At 50.1% G+C, this 26,297-nt stretch overlaps 1 protein-coding gene across 9 annotated transcripts in view; it reads left to right on the top strand.

The window, feature by feature from the left end:
* NBR1 (NBR1 autophagy cargo receptor) overlaps nucleotides 1–24,458 on the top strand; it is a 62,250-nt gene extending 37,792 nt beyond the window's left edge. For 6 of the 9 annotated variants that reach the window (XM_075580197.1, XM_075580201.1, XM_075580199.1 and 3 more), the window contains 12 exons: nucleotides 189–348; nucleotides 2,436–2,702; nucleotides 4,794–4,997; nucleotides 5,906–5,981; nucleotides 8,203–8,313; nucleotides 10,182–10,343; nucleotides 11,339–11,491; nucleotides 12,200–12,536; nucleotides 14,810–14,904; nucleotides 16,849–16,924; nucleotides 17,416–17,554; nucleotides 20,471–24,458. In XM_075580197.1, coding sequence (XP_075436312.1) covers nucleotides 189–348; nucleotides 2,436–2,702; nucleotides 4,794–4,997; nucleotides 5,906–5,981; nucleotides 8,203–8,313; nucleotides 10,182–10,343; nucleotides 11,339–11,491; nucleotides 12,200–12,536; nucleotides 14,810–14,904; nucleotides 16,849–16,924; nucleotides 17,416–17,554; nucleotides 20,471–20,644 — 1,954 coding nt within the window. In that variant the 3' untranslated portion in view covers nucleotides 20,645–24,458. The remainder of the gene's footprint in view (nucleotides 1–188; nucleotides 349–2,435; nucleotides 2,703–4,793; nucleotides 4,998–5,905; nucleotides 5,982–8,202; nucleotides 8,314–10,181; nucleotides 10,344–11,338; nucleotides 11,492–12,199; nucleotides 12,537–14,809; nucleotides 14,905–16,848; nucleotides 16,925–17,415; nucleotides 17,555–20,470) is intronic. The other 3 variants (XR_012789965.1, XM_075580202.1, XM_075580203.1) reach the window with 3 other exon arrangements.
* Nucleotides 24,459–26,297: the final 1,839 nt, after the last annotated feature.

Raw genomic sequence — 26,297 nt, 5'->3', positions numbered from 1 at the left:
TATTTCGATAAATGGAACGGTCGGCCCGATTTCCTCCTCCCCCCGACCCCCCCCCCCCCACCCCCTTACAAATGAACAAGTGCCTATGATGTACCTAGAACATCCAAAGCATTCCAGGGCCCGTGAGGTTCTAGGTACGTCAATAAGGCACTTTTCTCTGTATCTGACGTGACGGTGTTTATTCACAGGATTCCCCTGCTGCCCTCCAGCCAGATCATCCCAACCCTCAGCGCGGTGTTCGTGGACGAGAACTTGCCCGACGGGACGCATCTCCAGCCGGGCACCCGGTTCATCAAGCACTGGAGGATGAAGAACACGGGGAACGTTAAATGGAACTCCGACACCAAGGTGCCGGGATTTTTTTTGTGACCCGCGTGATATTTCGGCGCTGGTTCAGAGTAACCACGCTCGGCCCTGTCTCATACAACCAATGTCTTGTGGCACACAATACACGGCATCTGGGGCTAACCAAAATAATTCACGCTCAACGTAGCAGCCCAGATAATGTTCCATAGAGTCCTCCCCTAAACTGCGGTCTCTCGGCCAAAGCCCAGGCTTGCAGCCTTCCAGATGTTGGCTTCCAGTTGTGTCTTGCATTATGCCTCACAGCCCCGTAGCCGTTGCAATTGGGACACTGTTCACCCCTTCAGTGTTTGGGCCTTAATATTCCGTAATTTCCACATGCGCAATGATTCGGTGCGTTGGCCTGTGAAATGGTACGCACACACACACTGTACCCACATATATATATATATAAATACACATGTACAACCGTATATACAGTGGGTGTAGTTTTTTTTTTAGTTGACTGATTTAATGAGTGTGTAAAATGTTATTAGCAGTACCGAATACACACACATATATATATATATACATAGAACGTGTACTGTGTTAGCCGAGCTTAATTGTAAACTATACACAAATGTAACTTCTGCACAGTGTCGCCTTTCAGTGCGGTGCAGTAGAAGTTAAGTTTGTTTATGGAGTCAATGACATCACACCAACCCTGGGGTGTAGCAGGTAGAGAATTGCTACTAGTGTGTGAAGGGTCCCGGGTTCAATTCCTGCATGGTATGGTAAAATTATTAGTGTAGGGGGGAGGTGTGTGTGTGTGTGTGTGTGTGTGTGTGTGTGTCTGTTAGCAATAAATAATGTTATATTAATAATAATAATTTAAAAAATAATATAACGGGGTTGAGCTGTCACACACACACACCACACACCACACACCACACACCACACACCACACACCACACACACACACACACACTCATACACTTTGTATTAGTTACCTTCTTCCTTGCAGTATAGCGTTGTAAGCCGTAAAGCCTGCATGTGTGTATACCAGCATAGGAAGCGGGCACACAAGGTCTTGGAGAAAAAATCTGAAATTTATTTACCCAGAGTAACGTTTCTGTTCCCTCTGTGCCTTCCTCACCCTGTTACACTTACCTTTGCTGCAGTCTGCACCCAGGCAGTTAATTTACCTCTAGTGGAATTCCACTACTACCTGCATTTTATGCACTCTCTCTCGTGCACTCTCTCTCGCGCGCTCTCTCGTGCGCGCTCGCTCAAGCTTACTCTCGTGCACTCTCTCGTGCACTCTCTGTGCGTGCGCGCGCACACACACTATATGTAGTTGTGGATTCTAGTTACTCCTCTTCGTACACCCTTTTCTAAGCAGTGCTGTGTATCTCCACTTCCCCCCCCCCTCCTCTCTCGCGCGCACTCTCTCGCGCACACTCTCTCACTCTCGCGCACACACACACACACACACACACACACACACACACACACACTATATGTAGTTGTGGATTCCAGTTACTCCTCTTCGTACACCCTTTTCTAAGCAGTGCTGTGTATCTCCACATCCCCCCTCCCCCCTCACTCTCGCGCACATTCTCTCACGCGCACTCTCTCGCGCACACACTCTCACTCTCGCACACACACACACACACACACACACTATATGTAGTTGTGGATTCTAGTTACTCCTCTTCGTACACCCTTTTCTAAGCAGTGCTGTGTATCTCCACTTCCCCCCCCCCTCCTCTCTCGCGCGCACTCTCTCGCGCACACTCTCTCACTCTCGCACACACACACACACACACACACACACTATATGTAGTTGTGGATTCCAGTTACTCCTCTTCGTACACCCTTTTCTAAGCAGTGCTGTGTATCTCCACTTCCCCCCCCCCCCTCTCTCTCACGCACACTCTCTCACGCGCACTCTCACGCGCACACACTCTCGCACACACACACACACACACACACACACACTATATATGTAGTTGTGGATTCCAGTTACTCCTCTTCGTACACCCTTTTCTAAGCAGTGCTGTGTATCTCCAGTTACCCCCCCCCCCCCCTGTCGCTCTGCGTTGGGCCTGCACCCCAGTTAACGGTTCCCCTGCTTCATTCCCCTTTCACAGCTGAAATTTATGTGGGGGAACCTAACGCTGGCGTCCTCTTCCCGAAAAGACACTCCGGTCCCCTCCCTGCTTCCCGGACAGGTGGGGGCCGTTTCCGTCGAATTCATAGCCCCGGCCTTGGAGGGGACCTACACCTCTCACTGGCGCCTGGCGCACAAGGGGGAGCAGTTTGGACCGCGAGTTTGGTGCAGCATCATCGTGGACTCCCTCCCTTGCCCCGATAACCGGGAGGACAATGGGAAGGGGTTTGTTTCCGGTAAAGAAGAGGTAAGTACCGGCTTCTGTGTCCTTCTGGTGTATGGCGAGCCTGTTGTATAAAAGAATAGGGCTGTTGTATATGTCCAAAGCTATATATATATCATTATCTTCAGACCTTGGCGCCCCACTGCTGGATGAAGCCTCCCCAGTGATTCCCCAGGTCCTGCAGTTACAGTCTCTCTTCTCCACGTCGCTCCCACACATTCCCTCATCCCATCCTCCCCAGCCCGTGTCTCCCCACTGCTGGATGAAGCCTCCCCAGTGATCTCCCAGGTCCTGCGGTTACAGCCTCTCTTCTCCACGTCGCTCCCACACACTCCCTCATCCCATCCTCTCCAGCCCGTGTCTCCCCACTGCTGGATGAAGCATCCCCAGTGATCCCCCAGGTCCTGCGGTTACAGCCTCTCTTCTCCACGTCGCTCCCACACATTCCCTCATCCCATCCTCTCCAGCCCATGTCTCCCCACTGCTGGATGAAGCCTCCCCAGTGATCTCCCAGGTCCTGCGGTTACAGTCGCTCTTCTCCACGTCGCTCCCACACATTCCCTCATCCCGTCCTCTCCAGCCCGTGTCTCCCCGCTGCTGGATGAAGCCTCCCCAGTGATCTCCCAGGTCCTGCGGTTACAGCCTCTCTTCTCCACGTCGCTCCCACACATTCCCTCATCCCATCCTCTCCAGCCCGCGTCTCCCCACTGCTGGATGAAGTCTCCCCAGTGATCCCCCAGGTCCTGCGGTTACAGCCTCTATTCTCCACGTTGCTCCCACACATTCCCTCATCCCATCCTCTCCAGCCCGTGTCTCCCCACTGCTGGATGAAGCCTCCCCAGTGATCTCCCAGGTCCTGCGGTTACAGCCTCTCTTCTCCACGTCGCTCCCACACATTCCCTCATCCCATCCTCCCCAGCCCGTGTCTCCCCACTGCTGGATGAAGCCTCCCCAGTGATCTCCCAGGTCCTGCGGTTACAGCCTCTCTTCTCCACGTCGCTCCCACACACTCCCTCATCCCATCCTCTCCAGCCCGTGTCTCCCCACTGCTGGATGAAGCCTCCCCAGTGATCCCCCAGGTCCTGCGGTTACAGCCTCTCTTCTCCACGTGGCTCCCATACATTCCCTCATCCCATCCTCCCCAGCCCGTGTCTCCCCACTGCTGGATGAAGCCTCCCCAGTGATCTCCCAGGTCCTGCCGTTACAGCCTCTCTTCTAAACGTCGCTCCCACACATTCCCTCATCCCATCCTCCCCAGCCCGTGTCTCCCCACTGCTGGACGAAGCCTCCCCAGTGATCTCCCAGGTCCTGCGGTTACAGCCTCTCTTCTCCACGTCGCTCCCACACATTCCCTCATCCCATCCTCTCCAGCCCGTGTCTCCCCACTGCTGGATGAAGCCTCCCCAGTGATCTCCCAGGTCCTGCGGTTACAGCCTCTCTTCTCCACGTCGCTCCCACACATTCCCTCATCCCATCCTCTCCAGCCCGTGTCTCCCCACTGCTGGATGAAGCCTCCCCAGTGATCTCCCAGGTCCTGCGGTTACAGCCTCTCTTCTCCACGTCGCTCCCACACATTCCCTCATCCCATCCTCTCCAGCTCGTGTCTCCCCACTGCTGGACGAAGCCTCCCCAAGGCTGTAACCGCAGGACCTGGGAGATCACTGGGGAGGCTTCATCCAGCAGTGGGGAGACACGGGTTGAAATAGATGGTGTGTGTGTATATATATAATATAGATATATATCGATATCTCACACACACATGTTCTTGTGCGGAAAAATGTGCTAGAACCCAAAGCATAGAAAAATGTATATATAATCCACAATTATAATGTGTCTGTGATATAAACACACATACATGTTGGTGTTCCGTGCGTGCAGTGCATCTATCCTGATATGTCGCATGTTTCACATTAGTCACACGTGATATGTTGTATACATTTTGCCATGTCACATGTTTCACATTAGTCACACGTGATATGTTGTATACATTTTGCCATGTCACATGTTTCACATTAGTCACACGTGATATGTTGTATACATTTTGCCATGTCACATGTTTCACATTAGTCACACGTGATATGTTGTATACATTTTGCCCCTCTCATACATCTGCAGGTGTTGTATAGTTCTCTATTGCCACCGCTGACCTTGTGTAACCTTGCCCGTCTCCAGGAGGTCTCCACTGGATCTATCGACCAGCAGTTGGGAGAAGCTCTTGAGATGGTGGACCTGCCCACGGCGTCCACTCCGGTGAAGATAAGGAGCCCGCACACTGACAGAGAGATGTATATCCCATCTGTGGACCTCCTCACTGCTCAGGTAGGTCCCGACTCTCTCTTTGGGTAAGGACCCCAATGATTCACTTATTCCATGTGGTCTTCCTCTCCATGACTGTCTAGAAGTTCTAGACCGTGCTACTGGGGAATGAGAGCATCAAATAACCACTCCATTATAGTTGAAGTGGGATGGTACTAGAAGTATTTCCACACCCATAGTACCATAACTATTTTATTTCCACGCTCTGGGTACCACGGCTTCTATTAGTATTATTATTATTATCGATGCTGGCTTGAAGTAGTCAACCCGGGAAGTAGACTGGTATTGGGTAACCTGGAAAGGTTAAGATGGGCAGCAGATAATAACCAACTAATCCATCTCCTCTGCTCCTTTTCCTACCCGCTGTGACCCCTCAGACTTTATCTTCTTGCCCCGGCTGCCCCCTTTTCCATGTTGGATATCTTCTTGTGCCTAGCAGGTGGGAACTGCATTACCCTTCATGTTTAGTACTGGGGGGGGGGGGGGAGGGGAGAGAGTACTCGCCCTGTGCAAAGTATTCTGCCACGGGGGCATGCAGGAGAGCCAGGGCAAGTCTGGTAGTCATCGGAGACCAGGGTCCACACTTCGGACCGAAACGCTGACCATCCAATAAACACCGTTGATCACAAAGTCCATGAGCGTGCTGGCCTCCGATTTTTTTCCTGTATTACCCTCTGCCACCTCTGCTGGCACACAGCTCTGTGGATCCACTACTCCTTTTCTTTTTACACCAGAAGTACTTTCTCCTGGAAAGCGTTAAGAAGCCATGGCGTCTCTAATGTCCCCGTTCTCTTTGCACTTTCAGCTCGCTCGTTCTATTTAACAATACTCTGCACTTGTTTATGTTGCCGCGTTTACCCCCCTCACCCCCCAGTCGGTGATGACCCTGCATCTTTATTTCTGCGTTTTAGGACTTGCTGTCTTTTGAGCTGTTGGATATCAACATCGTTCAAGAACTGGAACGCGTCCCGCACAACACACCCGTCGGTGAGTAACCTCAACAACACACCGGCTTTTTTTGCCCCGTAAAGGCTCGATATAGTGTATAATTAGGCCAAGCTTCTGCTCGCTTAGTCTCTGCAAGGTTCTGCGTACTCCTAGAGTCTCTGCAAGGTTCTGCGTACTCCTAGTGTCTCTGCAAGGTTCTGTGTACTCCTAGTGTCTCTGCAAGGTTCTGCGTACTCCTAGAGTCTCTGCAAGGTTCTGTGTACTCCTAGTTTCTCTGCAAGGTTCTGCGTACTCCTAGAGTCTCTGCAAGGTTCTGCGTACTCCTAGAGTCTCTGCAAGGTTCTGCGTACTCCTAGTGTCTCTGCAAGGTTCTGTGTACTCCTAGTGTCTCTGCAAGGTTCTGTGTACTCCTAGAGTCTCTGCAAGGTTCTGTGTACTCCTAGAGTCTCTGCAAGGTTCTGTGTACTCCTAGAGTCTCTGCAAGGTTCTGCGTACTCCTAGAGTCTCTGCAAGGTTCTGTGTACTCCTAGATTCTCTGCAAGGTTCTGTGTACTCCTAGAGTCTCTGCAAGGTTCTGTGTACTCCTAGATTCTCTGCAAGGTTCTGCGTACTCCTAGAGTCTCTGCAAGGCTCTGCGTACTCCTAGAGTCTCTGCAAGGTTCTGTGTACTCCTAGAGTCTCTGCAAGGTTCTGCGTACTCCTAGAGTCTCTGCAAGGTTCTGTGTACTCCTAGAGTCTGTGCAAGGTTCTGCGTACTCCTAGAGTCTCTGCAAGGTTCTGTGTACTCCTAGTTTCTCTGCAAGGTTCTGCATACTCCTAGAGTCTCTGCAAGGTTCTGCGTACTCCTAGAGTCTCTGCAAGGTTCTGCGTACTCCTAGTGTCTCTGCAAGGTTCTGTGTACTCCTAGTGTCTCTGCAAGGTTCTGTGTACTCCTAGAGTCTCTGCAAGGTTCTGTGTACTCCTAGATTCTCTGCAAGGTTCTGTGTACTCCTAGAGTCTCTGCAAGGTTCTGTGTACTCCTAGAGTCTCTGCAAGGTTCTGTGTACTCCTAGAGTCTCTGCAAGGTTCTGTGTACTCCTAGATTCTCTGCAAGGTTCTGTGTACTCCTAGAGTCTCTGCAAGGTTCTGCGTACTCCTAGTGTCTCTGCAAGGTTCTGCGTACTCCTAGAGTCTCTGCAAGGTTCTGTGTACTCCTAGAGTCTCTGCAAGGTTCTGTGTACTCCTAGAGTCTCTGCAAGGTTCTGTGTACTCCTAGAGTCTCTGCAAGGTTCTGCGTACTCCTAGATTCTCTGCAAGGTTCTGTGTAGTCCTAGATTCTCTGCAAGGTTCTGTGTACTCCTAGAGTCTCTGCAAGGTTCTGCGTACTCCTAGATTCTCTGCAAGGTTCTGTGTACTCCTAGAGTCTCTGCAAGGTTCTGTGTACTCCTAGAGTCTCTGCAAGGTTCTGTGTACTCCTAGAGTCTCTGCAAGGTTCTGTGTACTCCTAGAGTCTCTGCAAGGTTCTGTGTACTCCTAGAGTCTCTGCAAGGTTCTGTGTACTCCTAGTGTCTCTGCAAGGCTCTGTGTACTCCTAGATTCTCTGCAAGGTTCTGTGTACTCCTAGAGTCTCTGCAAGGTTCTGTGTACTCCTAGATTCTCTGCAAGGTTCTGTGTACTCCTAGAGTCTCTGCAAGGTTCTGTGTACTCCTAGAGTCTCTGCAAGGTTCTATGTACTCCTAGAGTCTCTGCAAGGTTCTGTGTACTCCTAGAGTCTCTGCAAGGTTCTGTGTACTCATAGTGTGTCTGCAAGGTTCTGTGTACTCCTAGAGTCTCTGCAAGGTTCTGTGTACTCCTAGAGTCTCTGCAAGGTTCTGTGTACTCCTAGTGTGTCTGCAAGGTTCTGTGTACTCCTAGAGTCTCTGCAAGGCTCTGTGTACTCCTAGATTCTCTGCAAGGCTCTGTGTACTCCTAGATTCTCTGCAAGGCTCTGTGTACTCCTAGATTCTCTGCAAGGTTCTGTGTACTCCACTATTTGGCATCAGATTTCCTTGCTCCCGGCACCGTATTCTGTGTCCTTGAAGCGCAGAATAGATGACGCTATATAACTAAAAACATACACACGAAGAAAAAAAACTCCATTGCCACCATGCCTGGCAGTCACTACACTGGCCTCGCTGCCTACGAAATCTGTGATCATGACCTGGAGCTTATCGGGGTCTGTTGGCAAGTGCGCCATGTAGAGGGGCAATCCAGTGTAACGAAATCTGGTTCTCCTTCCTAGATATGACCCCCTGCATGTCCCCTCTGCCACACGACGGCCCGTTGATTGAGAAACCGGGACTGGGGCAGATAGAGGAAGAGACGGAAGGGAATGGGCACAAGGCGCTGGCTGGTAAGTTCTTCAAACGGCCTTCGGAATGGACAACGCGCATCAAAGTTCCGAGCTCCAACACCATGTAGTATCCAAGTTCTAGTAGCTGTATTTGGTCCTGGAGGAAATGTAGGTTCGTTGGAGGTTGCGCGATACCTTTTGTAGCGGACCCAACATGAGCGTTCTTCACCGATGACACGGTGGGGCAACGAACGTTTCGAACCCTGTCTCTTCTCTCTTGAACATGACGATGAGGTCTTGGGCCGCAACGTGATATTATTCCCCCCGTCGTGGCCTGCTACAAATCTACAACAGCTTTTAATTAAATGGTAGACCCATGACTCCATATCATGAGTAGGTAAGACCACAGCTTTTGTGCTGAAGCGGCGCACTGTGGCTCCCTTTTTATAGGTGGACTCCGAGACACCTTAGCCAGGGCGTTGGCTTGGCACCCATCCCTTCATGCACTGAACCTAGGTGGCTTATTCTTCATCTTGCACCACAGAATCGGCGCAGTAGCTTCTCGTTCCTGGGCTGTTCCGGAGTCTGCCGGTTTGCCGTTAGGTTAAAGCTGGGGCATGAATTGTGGCCCTCCAACACGCCAAAACAAAGATGGCTGCGGGGGGGTCACCCAATCGGAAGCAGCCATGTTGTCTCGTGATGTCACGGCTTTCTGTTGGCTGCCAGTGAGGCTGAACCCAGTGGCCATCTTTGTTTCACCCAGACAAGAATTCTCGTGAAGGAATTTCAATATTAAATATGTGGGGTACCAGGGGGTGATTTGCAGTCCATTCGGTGCTCAGAGGGTGGACGACGCAGCAAATTTCTCAAGAACACTCAATATAGATCTGGATAGGTAGGTATGGATAGATGGAGATGAATGGATATATATGGGTGGATAAGTGGGGATGAATGGCTAGAGGTAGATAGAGATATGGATCTAGTTGTGCTTTAAGATCTGACTGGATAGATAGATATGGATGGATGACTAGCTAAAGAATGGCTGGATGGCTAGCTAAGGAATGGCTGGATGGCTAGCTAAGGAATGGCTGGATGGCTAGCTAAGGAATGGCTGGATGGCTAGCTAAGGAATGGCTGGATGGCTAGCTAAGGAATGGCTGGATGGCTAGCTAAGGAATGGCTGGATGGCTAGCTAAGGAATGGCTGGATGGCTAGCTAAGGAATGGCTGGATGGCTACCTAAGGAATGGCTGGATGGCTTGCTAAGGAATGGCTGGATGGCTTGCTAAGGAATGGCTGGATGGCTTGCTAAGGAATGGCTGGATGGCTTGCTAAGGATGGCTGGATGGCTAGCTAAGGGTGGCTGGATGGCTTGCTAAGGGTGACTGGATGGCTTGCTAAGGATGGCAGGATGGATAGCTAATGATGACTGGATGACTAGCTAAGGGTGGCTGGATGGATAGAGGGATGATGGGTAGAGATGGATGCATGGATAGCTAGGGATGGATAGAGATAGATATGGATGGATGGATAGATATGTATCTATGTGCTTCTAAGATCTGACTGCATCGTCGTGCGACGGGTTAACCCACGGGAAACCAGTCTAGGGAAAAGGGCAAGAAGAAAAAAAATCTCAAGGCCGTGTATATATCCAACGGCCGGTAATTTAGGACGGTGCAGGGCTTCCAACCGTGTAGTAAAGACACCGTTAAAGTGCCCCCGAGACTGAGAACCACGTTTAAGAACAAGAGGTCACCAAAAAAAAAATCACGTCCAACCGGACTTCCAAAAATAACGCAGTTGGGTCTATAATGTCCGTATTATGTACATATTGGTGTCACAATATGGCGGCGTGGATGTACAAGAAGCGTCCTTTTCCTGTAACGCTTTGCCAAACGCAGAACTGTTCCCCCTCCCCCCACCCCGCAGGAGTGAGCAAGGGTCCGGAGAGGGCAGAGAGCGCCGCCCCGCAGGAGGAGGCGGAAGAGGACATCAGCGGGACGCAGTTTGTCTGCGAAACGGTGATGCGGAGTCTGACGTTGGACGCGGCGCCGGACTACAACCCGCCGCAGAAGAGGACGTCCGCGCAGAGTGAGTGCTGGCGCCGTCTGGTGTGTGTAGGGCTGGACTGTTGGGTCGCACTCGGTCATAGGGTTTCGACTGTGCAAACTCTTGTTGAACACAGTGACATCGGGCAAAGGAAATGAAACTCCCGCCTGTGCACTTTGCCCCTAGGAGGGACTGGACCCTTAACCATTTCACTTCCATTAGTACACTTTGCCCCTAGGAGGGACTGACCTCTTAACCATGTCACTGCCATTAGTACACTTTGCCCCTAGGAGGGACTGACCTCTTAACCATGTCACTGCCATTAGTACACTTTGCCCCTAGGAGAGACTGACCCCTTAACCATGTCACTGCCATTAGTACACTTTGCCCCTAAGAGAGACTGATCCCTTAAACATGTCCTGCCATTAGCACACTTTGCCCCTAGGAGGGAGTGACTGACCCCTTAACCATGTCACTGCCATTAGTACACATTGCCCCTAGGAGGGACTGACCCCTTAACCATGTCACTGCCATTAGTACACTTTGCCCCTAGGAGAGACTGACCCCTTAACCATGTCACTGCCATTAGTACACTTTGCCCCTAGGAGAGAAGGACCCCTTAACCTTGTCACTGCCATCAGTACACTTTGCCCCTAGGAGAGACTGACCGTTTAAAACGCATCTACAGCTACTAAAACATTGAACAACATTAATGTGATGAAGATATTTTACATGAATCGACACAAACGTATGTTCTGGGAAAGCCACTTGGAGATGTTTCATTTGTTTATTCCATGTATGCATGGACTATAAGGGACCTGGGCAGGAATCGAACCAACAAGCTTTTAAGGCTCAACCACTACTCCATGCCTTTAGCTGACCATGTTGGATGATGGTACTTATGCCATTGTCACTTGATAAAGACCATTATGGTCGAAACGTCGTGTTGGCTCAATTAATGAGTTTGATTTGCTAAACCCGTTGTGCCCTATGTTCCTTTGTTCATCGGATGATGGAGTCTCACCATCTGTTTCCAGGTTCCCTCCAGTCATCGCCCCAAACGAGTTTCAACTACAGCGTGAAATCAGAGGAGAGCGCCATCCCAAAGACGTCTTCGGTACTCAGCTGCCCCGATCTACAGGGAGCTACGGGCAAAGATGCCGTGGTCAACGAGAAGCAGTCCCATGCAGGTTAGTAGCAGTCTAGAACATAGGCAGAGGAGAAGCCTGATGGTGGTTAGTAGCAGTCTAGAACATAGGCGGCGGAGAAGTTTGATGTTGGTTAGTAGCAGTCTAGAACATAGGCAGAGGATAAGTCTGGTGCTGGTTAGTAGCAGTCTAGAACATAGGCGGAGGAGAAGTTTGATGGTGGTTAGTAACAGTCTAGAACATAGGCTGAGGAGAAGTCCGATTTTAGGTTAGTAGCCGCTTAGGCCATAGGCCGAGGAGAAGCCCGATGCTGGTTAGTAGAAGTCTAGAACATAGGCCGAGGAGAAGTCCGATGCTGGTTAGTAGAAGTCTAGAATATAGGACGGGATTCATTGAGCTCCAGTAGGTGACATCGGCGCCCGGTTCCCGCTCTTCTGCCATGGACTTGTATCTCCGTTACCCCCTTATCGGAGCCTCCCCCGTAGACTTTTTTTAAAGATGCCGTTCCTCCGCAAAAGTGACCTCAATTTGGTCTCCTTTAAAGCGGATCAACCACCTTAATTCAGCAGCAAAAAGGACCTGGTAAAAAGAAAGAGAAAAACTTTATATTTTTGTTACGGTGAGTAGGAAGGGAGTGCTGCTTTTTAAGGAAGTTGTTTACGTTGCAATGTTTGTTTTTTTAATACTAGGTGGCGCTGCCCCTTCATTCGACTTTGTGCCCCACCTTCCCCCCCTTTTTTTTCCCCCCAGGCGCCAAGCCAGATCTCTACGGCGACGGGCAGGAAGAGGACGACCTCCTGGACGAAATCGAAAGCCAGGGGTCCTGCGACTCCACGGAAGATTACATCATCGTCCTGCCCGAGTGTTTCGACACCAGCCGCCCCATAGGCGAGTCGATGTACAGCTCGGCGCTCTCCGAGACGGGCGGCGACAAGGAGAGCGGGACCGAGTCGGCAGAGGACGACGGAACTGGAGGAGGAGCCAACCTGTTGCAAGCTCACAGCATCAACGACATCCTCACCACGTCGCAGACACTGGACGCTGTGCCTCTTACCCCCGAGGTGTTGAGGCCCTCACCCCAGCTGAGGTACGAGCTATGTGTAGATACGATACATCTTCGAGTAAGGCTACGGGGGGCACCAAAAAAATCCCAAAATAGAATTGAAGTTACACCGTTATAGCCGACGCGTTTCGGTTCCTGACCATGGTCGACTCGACCAATGTTCTTTTCTATGCACAGATATAGCCGACGCGTTTCGGTTCCTGACCATGGTCGACTCGACCAATGTTCTTTTCTATGCACAGATATAGCCGACGCGTTTCGGTTCCTGACCATGGTCGACTCGACCAATGTTCTTTTCTATGCACAGATATAGCCGACGCGTTTCGGTTCCTGACCATGGTCGACTCGACCAATGTTCTTTTCTATGCACAGATATAGCCGACGCGTTTCGGTTCCTGACCATGGTCGACTCGACCAATGTTCTTTTCTATGCACAGATATAGCCGACGCGTTTCGGTTCCTGACCATGGTCGACTCGACCAATGTTCTTTTCTATGCACAGATATAGCCGACGCGTTTCGGTTCCTGACCATGGTCGACTCGACCAATGTTCTTTTCTATGCACAGATATAGCCGACGCGTTTCGGTTCCTGACCATGGTCGACTCGACCAATGTTCTTTTCTATGCACAGATATAGCCGACGCGTTTCGGTTCCTGACCATGGTCGACTCGACCAATGTTCTTTTCTATGCACAGATATAGCCGACGTACTTCTACCCGTTATCGCTCGTTACTTGGGGCGAGAGCCACAGAGAGTCCCGTTAGCTCGGAGCTCATACCGTCCCCAAAAATCTGTAGCGACCGTTGCGTTCCGTGAGGTTAACTCCTCATTAGAGTTGGCACAGCCGGGGGGCGTCAACGTCAAATAACACGGAGTTAAGCATGTCTTCCCAGAAGGGGATGTTTCGCCCATCCAGGCCCTGAAATAGTGGGTTTTGCTGGTGATTAGAGGGGGGAGGCGGGGGGAGATAGTCTTATTTCTGTAAAGTACCAAGTGACTTCTATACGCCTCCCAAGCAGTCCTTTATACAACACGTGGAGAGATTTCCTGTGATCGCCCCAGAGACATCTGGGAAATATGCAAAGTATATTCAAATTGGTATATTTCCCAGGTATCTCAGGCTTGTTCACAGGCATCTGTCCACGTGTTGTATAGAGGAGTGTTTGGGGACGTATAGAAGTCACTTGGTCCTTCACAGAAGTGGGACTCTTCCCTTTCTCGTTGCCCTTCCAGGGAAACCTACATTTAAGGGTTTGGTGGGGAATAACGCCACTTTTTTTTTAGGTACAGCTCAACCCCGTTATAGCGCGGTCCTCTACAACGCGAATCCGTTTATAGCGCGATGCACACGTGGCTCCCAATTTATCGTATTTAGGAATACTTTACAACACGGTTATTGGTACCTTAAATACTTTATTGTACAACGCACACAATGGTGCATTATTTCTAACGCGTCCCGCTTATAGCGCGGTGTGATTCTTTGGACCCCAAGCGCAGCGTTATAAGGGGGCTGAGCTGTATGTTCTAACTAACGTCCGGTTAAGTCCCTGCGTTGACTACAGATGTAGCCAATGTTATTGCATCCCGGGGCGCGATCCCGCGGGTGAGAGGGTGTGGTAGCCTTGCGCTCCCCCTCTCGCACAAGAAATGGTAATGAAATAATTATAGTGCCTTAAAGCTAAACCGCGACTGCATCTACTAAAGCAAACACCAAAAAAAGCAAACGGTATGGCCACTTCAACACTTAACGAGATGTTGACGTAGGTTGGCGTCTCATTAAGTCACCCCAAGTAAAAAGGTGACTTAGAATCTAACGTTCTTACCATTACGATACACACACACACACACACGCCACCAGTGGGGTGGGAACGTCTGTAGACCACAGCTCGTTGAAGGGATCTACTGTTTCCAAATCCCTGTACTGATCCAGTTACTCCACCTTTATCGTAACACAATGAAAGGAACCCCCCCCCTCCCCACTCCCATTAGACTTAGAATCGAATGAATCTAATGTTCTTACCATTACGTTACGCACATACATACACACCCTCACAACACCAATGGGGTAGGAACGTCTGCAGACCACAGCTCGTTGAAGGGAGCTACGGTTTCCAAATCTATGTGCTGATCCAGTTACTCCACCTTTTATGGTCACACAATGAAAGGAACCCCGCCCACCCCCCATTCAGAACGTGTAGGCAGCTAGTTCAGCATAGGATCCCATTCCGTATGGATACACACTTGGAGGATCCAGGTTTTTACAATGTGCCTTCTGTTGCGTGCCTGTTTTTGAAGGATGTCCCAGGAGCTGCAAGGTCCCTCCATGACTGTAGAAGAGGAGGCAGGAGCTGCAGACGTCCGATCTTCTGTCCCCGCTCCATCAAGTAGAGGTAAGTGTGACCATATTCTGTCTGTCAATGTCCTGTACGAGAAGGTCCCACACTTTGTTGTTTATTTATATTTACAAATACATGGAGGATGGGTAACCCTTGAAGCACAAATGCAGTCGAAATGTTGAAGGTGAACCCTTTGGAGTGCAAAGATGGGACATGGCGGGACAATAGGTGCTCACATAAGCCATCTGTGACGAAATATGAAAGCTGTATGACCTCCTGGGCAAATATGGAAAACAAAGACCAGAGCCTGCGCTCCTACCAATTTGGGATAAAATATAGTAGTTAACACACACATTCCCAGCTAGCTCAAACTCCTACACCCACCACATCATGAATATATATGTACGTCAAAAAGAGTGCTAATGAGCGTGGCAAATGTATACAACACAAGACAAGGGGTGCCCAATGCTACATCCAATTGACAAAACATGTAGAGTAATACGTATAAAGTTTAAATACTTCAATAATAATAATAATATTGACTTGGTTATTTAGTTAGATCCTTTGGCCAAAGCGTCGTAAGCCTGCATACCAAACGTCAAGGTATAACCAACATTAATTCAGGTCCTAGCACCACACTGTGAGCCCTCCCCTTTTACCTCTGTATGAGGGGAAAGAACCATAGTAAGTCCTGTTCTTTGCAGCAGTGAAAAGATCTCTCAAGTTACAAAGGTGAGGAGGCGTGAGCTCTTGGGGGGAGGGACCACCTACCTCCATACAACTGTTGCCAGTCAGAAATTGATTAACACACATTCTCAGCTAGCTCAAACTCCTACACCATATAGTAGTGGCATGTTTACATTTTACAACCTCAGTCTGTGTGACAAAGGGGGTCATTTGGTTGCATCTCCTGATCAAAGTTCCCAAAAAAAAGGCTTGTCCGTTGCCTTCAGGAAATCTCTTGAAGTGAGAATCTTCTCCCGCAGGTCCTACAATCTCCGGCGATCAGCCGGGCCAACAGTCCATCCAAATGCGCAAAAAAAAAGTTGGAGCGCAGAGAAGAAGAAAATTCAGAGTCAAACAATCGTCACTTTTATTTATTAGCACGCTGTATATTAAAACTTACAATATGGTGTAACCGCGTGCACGATGGAGCTTCCACCGTCCTCTGTAGTCGCTGACGCCGTCAAAAACCCCTGCCCAGGCCGCACTCTTCTACTGCAGATTCCCGCAGGGTTCCTGACCCGGAGCCGGAAGTCTATCCACTAGAGAGTGGTGGGCGGGCTCTCGCCAGCCAAGGCAATAGCAATAACAACAGCTGGCGAGGGCGACGTTTGAAATACAGGAAACGGGTGCCCCTTTCGTGCCGGTATTACACTCCTGGATCGTAGTGTATACCAAACTACTGAGCAACCCCTATTAATAATTATATTAAGGAAAAAAATGTTATTCACCCCCTCCCCCCCCCCCCCCCCCACAAACACCCACCCAAAAAATGTCTCTTGGATTTGAATGCAATACCTATCGATGAAGAAAAAAATTGGACCAATTTGATGATGGTCATTGGGGTTTCTCCGGAGCTGAAACTTGCTATTTTTTTTTTTTAGCCGTGGAGACCAGAGATAATTGCTGGTCTTAGATGCTGGTGTTTTTGCTCCCACTAGGGAAATAAAAATGGCTGCCAAATTCTGCAGGACTTGTGGGCCAATAGGAAGCTGTGGGGGGGTAGGGAGGAGGGGGATGACGGAGCAGCTTCCTATTGGGTTTCTGCGGGCGCCATCTTTTACAATTCAGGAAGGGACATCGGCATTTATACCGGTAAGTATATAGGGCGCGTGGTGGTCGCCAGAGCTACATATAAAAAAAAAAATAAGGTGGTTCAGCTGCGGAAAATCCCTTTGAATAACAATATGGGAAAGACGGGATTACGGCTTTCATGGCTGGTCAGTGGGGTTTAAAACTAGCCCTGGTACTGATCTTCCATTGTTTCTATCCAAGGTCCTTCTACTGAGAACCTCCCAAGGACAGACTCTTCGGCTAACCCCCCGACACCCAGAGAGTGGTTTGATACCAGGTAACCGTTAACACGTTTTTTTGGTGTTCTAGAAGTGGTTAACTTGATCTCTCGGGAATATAATCGTGGCATCTCACCTAGTTATATTTCCTGTGTTTGGAGTTGAAAGACAAGGTCCGGTAAATTTCCATGAATATTCGTTATAATAGTTGATCTGCTTGAATTCGGTGTTGCCGTAGAAAAGCGACACATTCGTTTTTCACAAGCCACAAATTGAAGTGATGACGGTTACTTGGAACGTTTCCGGTGTTGAAGGTCCGGCAGCACCGAATGCCATCGGATCTTCAGCATTTGCGGTCCTGTGATTTTGGTTTAGACGCCCCTGAAAACACAGCACATTTCCCCTGATGTACCTAGAACGTCAATAAGGTTTCTGGCCTGGTGAGGTTCTAGGTACGTCAATAGGTCACTAGAAGGGTTGAGCGAGATTTGACTCAATGACACTGATAAGCTGCTTACGTTTTTTTTTTTTTCCCCGACCTGGTACGCAGGGCCATTCCTTTGACCCCTCTACCTCTTCATAGCAGGCACCACAGAGTGGGCATCGCTGGGGGTCTTGTTAAGGGAGCTCTGTCTGTTGCTGCATCGGCCTACAAGGCCCTATTCGCTGGACAACCAGAGATGGCCCAGGTGAGTTCATATGGACCGTCATCGTCGTCATTGTGCCTTGTTCTTTCTCTGGAATTCTCGTACATGTGCATCCATATTTTTGGCCCGCCTTCGTGGGTTGGAGGCCCGGTCCTGTAATCGCGGTACCGGCTTGGTACCAACGCATCTAGAAGTCAGTGGTGTGATCCGGTACCTTGTACGGTTATATCGCGAGCAGGACTGCAGCTCCCAGAATCCTGTGCTGATAACCTTGATCGGCGGGAGACATTGTCCCGCTGACCAATTTGACAATTTGAAGGCGCCTTCCAAGTTGAGTGCATACTGTCTCGGGAGCAGAACCACGTTGGTTTCACCTCCGGGGAACCTCCTGGTTCCTGAGATACTGAGCAGGAAAGGTGCCGTTCCTACTTAACCCTTTGAGCGCCCCAGGATGTAGTCTGTACATCATGGGAACGTGCACTCTGGGGGCCCGGTGGCTCAGTCACTAACTCTTCCTCAAAGGGTCTGTTTTTGTTCCTGGGTTCCATCACGTCTTGCGTTCCCTTGAGGAAACACAGGAGGATCCTTCCTCTTCCGTTTCTTCAAGTGGCCGCCGCAGTCTCTTGAATGGGGTCACGTGACTGCACTGTGCAGGAGGGGCACTCCGGCACTCCAACCCCCGGTACTCGAGCACCACGACATCCCCAACCCCCGGCACTCTGGCACCACGACATCCCCAACCCCCGGCACTCTGGCACCACGACATCCCCAACCCCCGGCACTCAAGCACCACGACATCCCCAACCCCCGGCACTCAAGCACCACGACATCCCCAACCCCCGGCACTCAAGCACCACGACATCCCCAACCCCGGCACTCAAGCACCACGACATCCCCAACCCCCGGTACTCAAGCACCACGACATCCCCAACCCCGGCACTCAAGCACCACGACATCCCCAACCCCCGGCACCCAAGCACCACAACATCCCCAACCCCTGGCACTTGAGCAGACATCCCCAACCCCCGGCACTCAAGCACCACGACATCCCCAACCCCCGGTACTCAAGCACCACGACATCCCCAACCCCCGGCACTCAAGCACCCCGACATCCCCAACCCCCGGCACTCAGGCACCACGACATCCCCAACCCCCGGCACTCAAGCAGACATCCCCAACCCCCGGCACTCGGGCACCACGACATCCCCAGCACTCAAGCACCACGACATCCCCAACCCCCGGCACTCAAGCACCACAACATCCCCAACCCAGGGCACTCGAACAGACATCCCTAACCACCAGCATTCGAGCATACATCCCCGGCACTCAAGCACCAAGACATCCTCAACCCCCGGCGCTCAGGCACCCCGACCCTCTGCCAACCCCCGGCACTCAAGCACCACGACATTCCCAACCCCCTGCACTCAGGCACTCCGACCCTCTCCCAACCCCCGGCACTCAAGCACCATGACATCCCCAACCCCAGGGAATCAGGCACCATGACATCCTCAACACCCGGCAATCGGGCACTCCGACCCTCTCCCAACCCCCGGCACTCAGGCACTCCGACCCTCTCCCAACCCCCGGCACTCAGGCACTCCGACCCTCTCCCAACCCCCGGCACTCAAGCACCACGACGTCCCCAACCCCCGGCACTCAGGCACCACGACATCCCCAACCCCAGGGAATCAGGCACCATGACATCCTCAACACCCAGCAATCAGGCACTCCGACCCTCTCCCAACCCCCGGCACTCAGGCACTCCGACCCTCTCCCAACCCCCGGCACTCAAACACCACGACATCCCCAACCCCCGGCACTCAGGCAGACATCCCCAACCCCCGGCACTCAGGCACTCCGATCATCTCCCAACCCCCGGCACTCCAAGCACCACGACATCCCCAACCCCATCACTCAAGCACCACAACATCCCCAACCCCCGGCACTCAAGCACCACAACATCCCCGGCACTCGAGCAGACATCCCCAACCCCCAGCACTCAGGCACCACAACATCCCCAACCCCCGGCACTCAAGCACCACGACATCCCCAACCCCATCACTCAAGCACCACAACATCCCCAACCCCCGGCACTCAAGCACCACAACATCCCCGGCACTCGAGCAGACATCCCCAACCCCCAGCACTCAGGCACCACAACATCCCCAACCCCCAGCACTCAAGCACCACGACATCCCCAACCCCCGGCACTCGAGCACTATGACATCCCCAACCCCCGGCACTCAAGCACCACGACATCCCCAACCCCCGGCACTCGAGCACTATGACATCCCCAACCCCCGGCACTCAAGCACCACGACATCCCCAACCCCCGGCACCCAAGCACCACAACATCCCCAACCCAGGGCACTCGAACAGACATCCCTAACCACCAGCATTCGAGCATACATCCCCGGCACCCAAGCACCACGACATCCCCAACCCCCGGCACTCGAACAGACATCCCCAACCCCCGGCACTCAGGCACTCCGATCATCTCCCAACCCCCGGCACTCCAAGCACCACGACATCCCCAACCCCCGGCACTCAAAAAGTTAAATCGCCTGCATCACGCTGGCCAATAACCAAAAAATCTACTCGCCACCTAGTACCACACGTGTGCTGCTTGGGCCAATAGGAGCTCGCCACGATGTTAAATCCACTCGCCCGGGGCGTGCAAATGTATAGGTTTGTCGAACACTGTATATATATATAATGCTAGTCTGATGGTGTAATACACTATAATATAGTATTATCCCTCTGTGGAAAGAAGCCTTTGACTGTGATTTTATAGGTTATATAATTGAATAACACCGTTTTTTACCTGAATTTATATGTTGTGCAAGACGGGTTATTATCCACCCAGATCCACAAGACGTTTTTAAGGAAATGGGTAAAGCGGGTCGTTACCAACGCCGCGCCTACACTGAACCTTCCTTCTCCCGTCTTCTCCTCCAGCCACCGTGTTCCGAGGACCAGGCCGGGGCCATGATGGCCATCCTCCTGGAGATGGGCTTCTGCGACCGGCAGCTCAACCAGCGCCTCCTGCGCAAGCACAAGTACAACCTCATGGACGTCGTCACCGAGCTGATCCAAATCAACGACAACGACTGGTACTCCGCTCGCTACTGAGGAGTTTCCCCCCGCCTCCCTCCCACGCCCCCGCCTGGGGGACGGATCTAGAACCCACACATTCTAGAGTGTCAGTTCAGGAACTTTCTCACTTAAAGATGGCTGCCGCTTGGCCGGGCACTACGAGTCACGCGTCGTGGGTTTTTCTGGCTTTCTTCCTCTCGTCGTTAACACCGTGGATTTGGGGTTTTTTTTTGTCGGCGGTAACAATACGGACGAGATGTTGACGTGCGGATGGCTAGCCGAGATGGATATGGAAATCCACCAACGCAGAGGGTCAAGAGAGCTTTGAAAGCAAAGCGTCGCCCTGGCCCCCTTTTGTTAGCGATGGGGGGGCTAACAGTGCCAGCCGTTCACTAGTCTGATCCTCTTGCCTTCTCTGCGTGGCGTTGGGCTGTTGGATCACACTCGATGGTTGGGTTATGGTGAGAAGTCGGGGTTGCATTGGGAGCCCGGCTAAGTTTCCAGTGGCTGTCTGACGCCCCGGCTTGCGCAACTCCATGTTGGAATTCAGGACGGAGCTACAGCAACCTCAAAACTAACTTCCAGCCCCGACGGCCAAAGGTTGCGCCCCCCCCCCCCCCCCATAACCTCATGCGCCTCTTTCCCAACTCTACACCCACCAGAGCAAGCGATATATATAACCCATGATCCAAGAGTCATAACCCCTATTCTATATAATGAATATGGGTTAAGACGCAGTGAACGCCATATTGGGTTCCATTCAAGACGATGCGTTGGGGCCATAGAAGCCTAATATAGAATTTTGCGCCAGCTGAAGTGGTCACCGTTGAACCCTTTGCCACGGTCGGGTCTTTGGCATAAGTATCACCACCGTAGTTTTTTTTTTCTTCAGCAGCCGGTGAGCCCCGTCTCTTGCCCAGGAACGCAGGGAAGGGGGGGTTGACCAGATGTATAAACGAGGCTGGCATGGACATCCGAGATGTCCCCAACGTCCAGTATGTAACTTTCCATTCCATCCGGAGCTGGGCAGCGTTCATACAAACGTCCCAACCTGGTGCAGTCGAAGAATGTTCTGGCTCTTAAGATCGACGTTCGCTTAGATCTCTAAAGCGCTTTAATTTGTTTTCGATGCAGCCACGCCTGAAGTGGAACACGCGCACATACACACACACACACGCGCGCACACGCCCAGACACACACACACACACAAATTGTTATTTTTTGGCTTACATGGTAACTACTAATTATATAAGAAATATCAGGCCCCGTGTATTAAACGGAGCCCATTAATTTGTGTCGGGCATAAATAAGATGGTGGCTTTGGAGCTGGAAAGGGTCTTGTGGAACAGCACCACTTAGAAGACCTCCTCCCACCCCTTCCCCCCCCCCCCCCCGTTCTGTCGTTAGAAATCCTTTTGAAACAGACCTGCATCTTGGCGTACAGTTTTTAAACTCCCCCCCCCATCCCCCCCCCACATTTAAAAGCCTACATGGCTGGCCAAAAAGACGAAACCTTTTTGTAGAGAATCTTAATCATTTCATCAGCTTCCTTAGACTAATCTAACCGCTATAAAATGCAAGGATTTGGCTGTTTTTTTTGGGGGGGGGGGGGGGCTTCTTTTGGAATTAATTACAAATTGTGCTTCTCTTCCAGGAGTGTTTGTCAATGGAGTGCTTTTTTTTTTTTTACCCTCGGTCCACCCTGTCCTTCATCATAAAGACAATAAAGATAAGGGGAGGGGGAGATAAGGGGGCGTTGCCTCTGCAAACTCTTGTTGAACACACAGGGACATCCAGATAAAAGGGGGCAGCCGGACGGAATCAAACCCCCCTCCCCAGTCTCGGTTGTAGTCGGGGAGAGAAGAAAGAAAAAAAAATGTCCCCGTTAAAATATGTGAAGCCATCTTCTCCTTGCGTAGGGAAGCTTGGAGTTCCATTAAGTTTGGGGGCGCAAATCTTGCCTAGCAAGAATATCCTATTCACTGCCGTGCTAGACACACTAACCATGGTACAGATGCAGCTTCAGGGCACATTGAGCGATCAGAGAGCACCTACACCGTACAGGTCATGGTTAAGGTTGCCGACTGTCTATTTATTCATTTGATGGGTCTCCCCATCTCAAGGCGGTCAAGAAGGCAAAACATCCAAAAATCATGGGAAGATCCTTCTTGCTTATGGTTGAGTTGGTGTAAAGCTGTAGATGGAAGAGAACCGTAGACGAAGCTGGGGGGCCAGATGTAGCTCGATGTATAATAAGGTGACTACTTGGGCCAACCACTTCGACCCAACTGGTTGTCGCCCGAATGACATCGGTCGTCGTGACCTGCTCCCCCTGTTTAGAAGTGGGTAACCCCACCCATGGTCCAACCAGAGCCAGGACTCCGTTTCACATCATCTTCAACGACAGTCCCCCCCGTTGTCCTGAAGATGGTCTCCGGGACGGGGCCAATCAGAGAATGGATATTGTGTTTATGTTCTCATTCTAATTTTTATCTTGAATTCCATGGGTATTGTTTTGGTTTTGGTCACACCACATGATGGAAAGGCACCGTTGAAAATAAAGGGTTAACTCGTTTTGAAAATGTACAGCTATCAAAATGCTCTTGAATGAAAAAATAATAATAAATATATATATATATATATATCCAGTAAAGAATATCACTTGTGAGCACATTCACATGTCTTAGACAGGTCTGCAACCCTGCCTTTCAACCATTATCACTCAGCATACAGTGCTCCCACTGCAGCAAGGGATTCTGGGGAATGACATGCAAATGAGCACACCATGTCACCTTTTGCCTGAAATCCATTTTTACATGGAACCTTTTATAAGCAAATGCTCTGCTGTTCACACAGCTTTGAAGCACAGCATGGGATGAGATGCAAAGCCAGTCAAACCACTCACAGACAGCTGTTTCGAACATTTGGGTCTCAGTGTAGGCTGGTAGTACTGGCTTTGCAATTTTCAAGCTGGGTAGGTTTACCATACACATTATTTAACACACACACACTAACAAGGGGTCTTTTACACTTCAAGATAGCACTTCTCTCCTTTACTACAGCTTGTTGCAATGCCATGTAATGCTTATCTTAACCCCCCCCCCCCCCATGTCTTTTAACTTTTATCCAGCAAAAAACTTTTCCTGTTACAGAATTAAAAAAAAAAATTAAAAAGTATTTTTAAGCTTTAAAATAATCGCTGCTTTAAAAACGCTCTTTGTAAATTTATTCGAAAGCTTTCATTTTACCTGCACTTTAATGCTGGGGTAACCGAATACGCTCTCCAATGTTACGATGACCAGCATTATTACGGCAAGGAGTTTGGTTATTATCTCTTACAATAATCAGTTTTCTTGTAGCCCTAGTGGCTGCCTAATTTTAGAGGTCATTTTGCTAAAGCCTTAAGCCAAAATTAAAAAAAACCTTCACTGCCAGGGGGGTCCTGCATTGCATTAGTAGAACGTGTAAAACTATGTCGTCAACGTATCGGTACAGGAATGAACCACAACCCATTAAACGCATCACGTGCAGAACGTCACTTGGGTCCCCGGCCAAAGAATTTTTTTTGGCAAGGCAGACGAATTGTAGAGCAATGCTTTGCAGACCCTTTTGGCTGTGTAGGGGTTAATTAGAGACCGCTACCCCCCTTTCCCCTCTCCAATGCTCCAAAAACCTTTCCCGTTTTGGCTTTGTATATTTGTATAAGGCTTGCATGATCTCCTTAAGAACTCCTAGTTTAGTACAGGTGTATGTATATTATTTAGAATACGCACTTTAAAGCTCTTGAAATGTTATGTAAAATAAAAATAAAGAATCTTAAAACGATTTGATAAAATCAACAAGTCAACAACGCTTGCGTAAGGTGATTTATTTGTATTTGTTCGACCTGCAAAAACATTGGGGACTAGATATACTACGGGTTGGTTTGGGTGCAAAATCGGCCCACCGAAATCTCATTTCAAATTACGCTTGTGATGCAACCCATCGCTTAAACTGTTCTTTAATGAGCAATCTCTACATGGCGGTCAGTCCAGTGCTTCTACGGAATGGGCAAACCGCTTATGTTTTGGGCCTGGTCAAGTCATTTGATGGCTTCAAGAGCGGTCACATGACCAGAAGTTCCAGTGCCATGCTGGTGCAGACGCCCCCTCCCGGCACGGTAAAGGTTCGCTTTCATGGCACACTTGGCAGGGGTCTTGGCAGATTGTTCTAGGTAATCCCAAATACTGGCCCAATAGGAGGTCTCTGTAGATGAGGTTGATACAAGGCGAATGTCCACCGGCTTAAACCTTTTCTTAAGTGCTAAATTTGGGTGAGATAACTCGTCTTATATTTATACTTCCATTCAAGAAACAAAAACCCAGTTGCCATTAATCTATGATAACGGGGTCGGAAATTCTTCACTCCAGTAACCGGCTGTATTCATGGGACAACATCCTGTGTGTTCTTTCTCCTTTGTATAAAGGATGTCCAACCTTAAATATATCCAGTGTATCTTCCATCACAGTCTCCATGGGTAGTAAATGCTGCATTGTCGCTGCCCTTGCTGGAGAGATCCAGTTTTGCTGCTGGTAAAAATCTCCTTTCCTCTAATCTCATGGGGATGGCCCCATGTTTGTTTGTACGGCCAGTGGGACAGTTAAATGACCTCTACAAGGAGGGGAACAACACATGGTAAAATATTGGAGGCAGGTGAAAGGTCTGGCTTACCACTCGGTGGTAGTCTGTGAGTTGAGATGGTCTTCTAGAGCAGAGCTGCTTCCACCCTCACTTGCACTGTCACTAAAGTTCATTTGTTGAAGATCAATATTGGGCTTCGTTCTTTAATCGGCTTTTCTGCTCACTACTCTTGTTCTGCATTGGCCCCCCAGTCCTCATCTACTCTACCTCCCCTTCTATTCCAGCCTTACTCCTCTATTGCCAGCTCTGTGCTCCCCCTCTGTTCCCAGCTCTCCCCTTCTATTACCAGCTCTCCTTTTTCTCCCTTGCTTTAATCCTCCGTTCTCTCCCTCTGTTCCCAGCTCTCATCTGTTCTCCCCCTCCTCCCCCTGTCTCTACCTCCCTCACTCTACTTTGTGCTTGTTCCCACCGATCTCACTAATAGTTTCCTTGGCCGAATTCATCCCCCGTTAAACTCTGCAGACTGCCCTGTTCAATTGGGGAGGGGACGATGGTCTAGCTCTTGGCGTTCACTCCTCGGGTGTCCACGAGACGAGAACATGTGCGGCCAACACATCCATATAGTAAAAAAACAGAAAGTGAATCCCTGCGCCTCCCCCATTGGGCCTAACAACAAACGGGGAAATAAACATACATTGTGAAACCTACGTCTGTAAGACAAAGGAGACTTTTGGTTACATCCTTTGATCGAATAATGACCAGCCTGCTAACCAACGTCAAGGTAAGTCTCCGTAGCCTGGTCCCGATGCTATTTCTATTCAAATGGTTCATTTGATTTACAACGTACCAGAAAACGGGGTGCCCGGTAAATGGAAAAGTGCTTATTTATTGGCAGTGTGATCATACAAACTCGAGCCCCGCTCCCAAATTCTGCGAATCGAACATCGATAAAGCACCACGGGGGTGAGTTAGATTATTTTTTTTTTGTAACAAGTTATTCACGTTATTCTTTGTTTCGACAAAAAGTTTACAGTGCAATGATAAGATTTGAGAGAGACACAGAGTACAC

The sequence above is a fragment of the Ascaphus truei genome, chromosome 23 (genome assembly GCF_040206685.1).
Source record: "Ascaphus truei isolate aAscTru1 chromosome 23, aAscTru1.hap1, whole genome shotgun sequence".
NCBI lineage: Eukaryota > Metazoa > Chordata > Amphibia > Anura > Ascaphidae > Ascaphus > Ascaphus truei.
This window is presented reverse-complemented; position numbering and strand designations above follow the sequence as displayed.